Here is a 4,014-nt window from a genome sequence, read left to right as displayed (position 1 = left end):
TTTTACATGGTGATTTTTACCAAACTCATTTTAAATTATTGAAATGAGTAATTTTTATAGTTCACATGATCATTGGATTTTAGCTCTGAGCGGAGTGACATTAACTTGATGGCTTTTATGAATATTCGGACAATGAATTTTTAGCGAAAAATGTGATTTGCCTATTTTGCTTTAATGACTGATGCACACTGTTTGCAGGTTTCTGGAATTAACGTCTGATTACTATGTCTAACTACTCCGGCTTTGCGAGGTAAGCTAATAGAAAGCATCAGTTCCCCACCAAATTATTCAATTTTGCCTTTCACTTGATATCTTTTTGGAGAAAGGGTGTAGTTTATTTTTTAATACTGCTTATATTGGATGAGTATAGATGTCGGGGGATAAAAAAGATGTGCCTATATCATATTCAGGACAAAAGAACAAATGTCCATGCTTGGCAGATAGAAGTGCTGAAATGAAATTCAATCGCCGTAAAAAATATAAGAAAATATCAGCGGATAGAAAGGAAGAATTATTGTTAAACCGACGTACGAAAGAACTCGATTCAAGAAAACGTCTTCTAGAAAGTCGTACTCTGAATAATTCAGTCAAATCAACATCTCTAAGTAATTCAACGCTTCAAAGGGAGAGTGCTCTCATAATAAGAGATTTTCTCTTACTTCAAATCAACGTTAGCAAATTAAACTTTCGCTCTTTCTATTTAAATGCAGTCAGTTTAAACTAAATATGTTTCACGCGTCTTTATTAGCTGCTAAATGTGAATTTAGTACTTTACCTGCTGCTTCTGCAAAATGAAAAAGTTTAGTTGGTCGTTTTTCCATCTTCGAAATAGGCAAGTATATGAAGCATATTATTTTAATAAAATTTCTATTCTCGTAAACCATTTACTTATGTAATTCAGAATTGCGTCTATATTAAGATCCACATCAGGTACATCTAATGATCGATGTAGTGTTGGTTCAGAGAATGTAGCAAATAGAGGTTTGTATCACTCTCAAGTTAGAATAGTATTCGCTATCTTCCTTTGGAGTGAAAATTTACTCCTAATTATTTCTGTAATATTCAGGAGTTAGACTATGTAGAAGAGCCCCTCTGCACGTTATTGGTTCACAAACCGAATATGTTGCTCTCAAATTTGTCTCAAACTGTAAATTTTGTGCTGCAAAAAGATTTCAATATGAACCCCCTAGATTCTGTTGCAATAAAGGTTCAATCAAGCTTACTTCACATGAAATGCTTATAGAGCTACGAGAATTATTTTTGGGTACTACTGAAGAGTCTGACCATTTCCGAACATATGTTAGTACATATAATAACATGTTTGCATTTACTTCGCTCGGGGTAAAATATGATAAAGACTTAGCTAAGAGAAATCATGGTACTATACATTTAGAGTTTAAGGAAAAATGTATCACTTTATAGATGATTTATATCCTGCGAACGAGAAAGGAATAAATTTACAGTTATACTTCTATGACAATGAAAATGAGATAGCAAATAGAATTGCTTGTTCAACTAGAGTACATGAGACAATGATCAGAAAATTGATGAATATAATACAAAATAATCCGTATAGTGTTTTCTTGAAATCTTTGGTAAATGTTCTGGAATTATCGAACTTTTATATTGCGCTCAAATGTGACTCAGGTTTAGATCAACGAGTATATAACTTACCTATTGTATCTGAAGTTGCAGCAATAATGGTGGAAGAAGGCGTTCATATTTTCACACCTCACATTCGAATTTATACTCACACCAATAAAAGCCAATTAGTGAACTATTATTATGGATGTTATGATCCCTTGTAAATACCCACTACTATTTTCATATGGTCAAGATGGGTGGCACTGTGGTATAAAAAAAATAGTACAACCAAAGAATACTACTAGATGTTGTGTCTACTATGAACAGGAAAATTTACCAAGTGTTGCAAACATGTATTCAATTGAAAATTTTCTTGATATGGAATCTCAGGTACTAGAACAACAAAGGGAAAAAAGAAATATTGCCTCTTCTCGTGAATATTATTGTTATAAAATTCAAATAAGAGATGATGAGACTGATGAAATCTGACATATTGGAAGGATATTCCAACAATATGTCGTAGATGTATTCATAAAACTTGAAACACAACGACTAGGCTTCTTCTCTTTCAATCCAGACTTGTTTAGAATTGAAGTTTTGCAGGGTATTCTTGATGTCTTAAAACAAGGTGAAAGAGATGCTTCTAGAATCGGAAAATAAACTTTCCTTCCTGTTACATTTACAGGGGGACCAAGAGATATGCGCCAGCGATATATGGATGCTATTGCTTTGGTACAACATTTTGGAACACTTGACTTGTTTCTAACGATGACATGCAACCCATTATGGCCAGAAATAAAAGAACATTTGTTATCTACTGATGAGGCACAAAATAAACCTGACTTAATTAGTCGCGTATTTAGAGCAAAACTGGAAGAGCTAAAAAATGATATATTAAAAAGAAATATATTTGAAAAGGTTGTTGCTTTTATGTACACTGTAGAATTACAGAAACGTGGTCTTCCACATGCACATTTTCTTATTATTCTTGCTAATGAATACAAATTGTTGACACCTGAATCTTACGACAGAGTTGTTTGTGCTGAATTACCTGATCTTGATAAAGAGCCTTACTTATACTCACTTGTTGTACATCATATTTTGGACTGTCCTTGTGGTCATTTGAATCCTGCAAATTCATGCATGAAAAATGGATATTGTAAATTCAACTACCCTAAAGATTTTGCTGATCGAACATCAAAAGGAAAAAACTCTTATCCAATTTACAAAAGACGATATACAGGTGAAGCAATAAAAATTAGAGAACAATTCCTCGATAATTTATGGGTGGTACCATATAATCCTTTTTTACTTGGCAAGTTTAACTGTCATATGAATTGTAAGCACGTGATTTTTGACCCTCCCCGAGAATTTTCACATTTTTAGTGTGAATATGTGAAATTGGGTCTAGTATAGCTATTTTAACTATTTTTACTTTATTTCATTGCAAAAAGAAAAATTACAAAAAAAAAGTATATATATAAATTTTAGTTTATGTATCCCTCATAAACTTGAAAAAAATCAAAAATTGCACTTTATTTTGGTACTTTATATAAATTCGAAAATTAACAAAAAATATATATATAATTCTATTAATGTTTTGAAGTCATTTTAATACAAAAAATATTATTTCATATTTTTGTCTTTATTAAAAAAAACGAAAATTACAAAAAATAGTTTTATTAATATGTTATAGTTATTTTAACTTTGAAAAATACAAAAAATATTACTTCATATTTTATCTTAATATTTACGAAAATTACAAAAAATGGTTTTATTAATATTTTATAGTCGTTTTAACTTTGAAAAAATACAAAAATAGTACTTCATATTTTATCTTAATATTTACGAAAATTACAAAAAAATAGTTTTATTAATATTTTTGTAGCTATTTTAAAATCTTGAAAAATATTTAAAAATATATAGTTTTGTTTAAATACTAGTCTTATTTTTGGTAGTTATTTTGCTTACATAGGACTAGTTAAGCAACGTATTCCTATTTCTCGGGTCCGGGCAAAAGAATAATATTCGGGTTCAAACTACCCGGTTTTAGGCCTAATTTTCGGACCTAGCCCATAATAAACCGTGTCCAGGACACGTGGGGAACCCCACCACGCGTGGGGAACATATGCCTTGAACCCCACCACGCGTGGGCTCATTTTTCGGGGCAAACCATGCCAAATACACGGACTACACATTTGACAAAGGGAGGGATTTTGAAAATTTGAAAAAAAAAAAAAAAGAGAAAACATGTACTGTTTATCTTCTTCTTAAGAAGAAGAAGCAGAGGAAACGAAAAGGGAGAAAGAACGAGAGGAGCCCCCCTCCATCAACGAACAGCCCCCCAGCACCGGCAACCTCCTCCTCCTGTCCAAACAACCAACCTCCTCCTCCTGTCCAAACAGACCACCGCTCTTCAACCCACGACGA

At 32.2% G+C, this 4,014-nt stretch overlaps 1 protein-coding gene across 1 annotated transcript; it reads left to right on the top strand.

Annotated features, from left to right (window-relative positions):
• Window positions 1-2,298: 2,298 nt before the first annotated feature.
• On the top strand, window positions 2,299-2,970 carry LOC138876460 (uncharacterized). The gene has a single exon (XM_070155402.1). It carries the CDS (start codon window positions 2,299-2,301, stop codon window positions 2,968-2,970), a length of 672 nt encoding a protein of 223 aa, XP_070011503.1.
• The last annotated feature ends 1,044 nt before the right edge of the window (window positions 2,971-4,014 follow it).

Source organism: Nicotiana sylvestris, chromosome 1 (assembly GCF_000393655.2).
Source record: "Nicotiana sylvestris chromosome 1, ASM39365v2, whole genome shotgun sequence".
Lineage (NCBI taxonomy): Eukaryota > Viridiplantae > Streptophyta > Magnoliopsida > Solanales > Solanaceae > Nicotiana > Nicotiana sylvestris.
The sequence above is the reverse complement of the archived record's forward strand: the minus strand, read 5'-3'. Positions and strand labels throughout refer to the sequence as shown.

Coding starts and splice junctions, on each gene's coding strand:
- LOC138876460 (XM_070155402.1), top strand. CDS start 2,299: ATGGATGCTATTGCTTTGGTACAACATTTTGGAACACTTGACTTGTTT.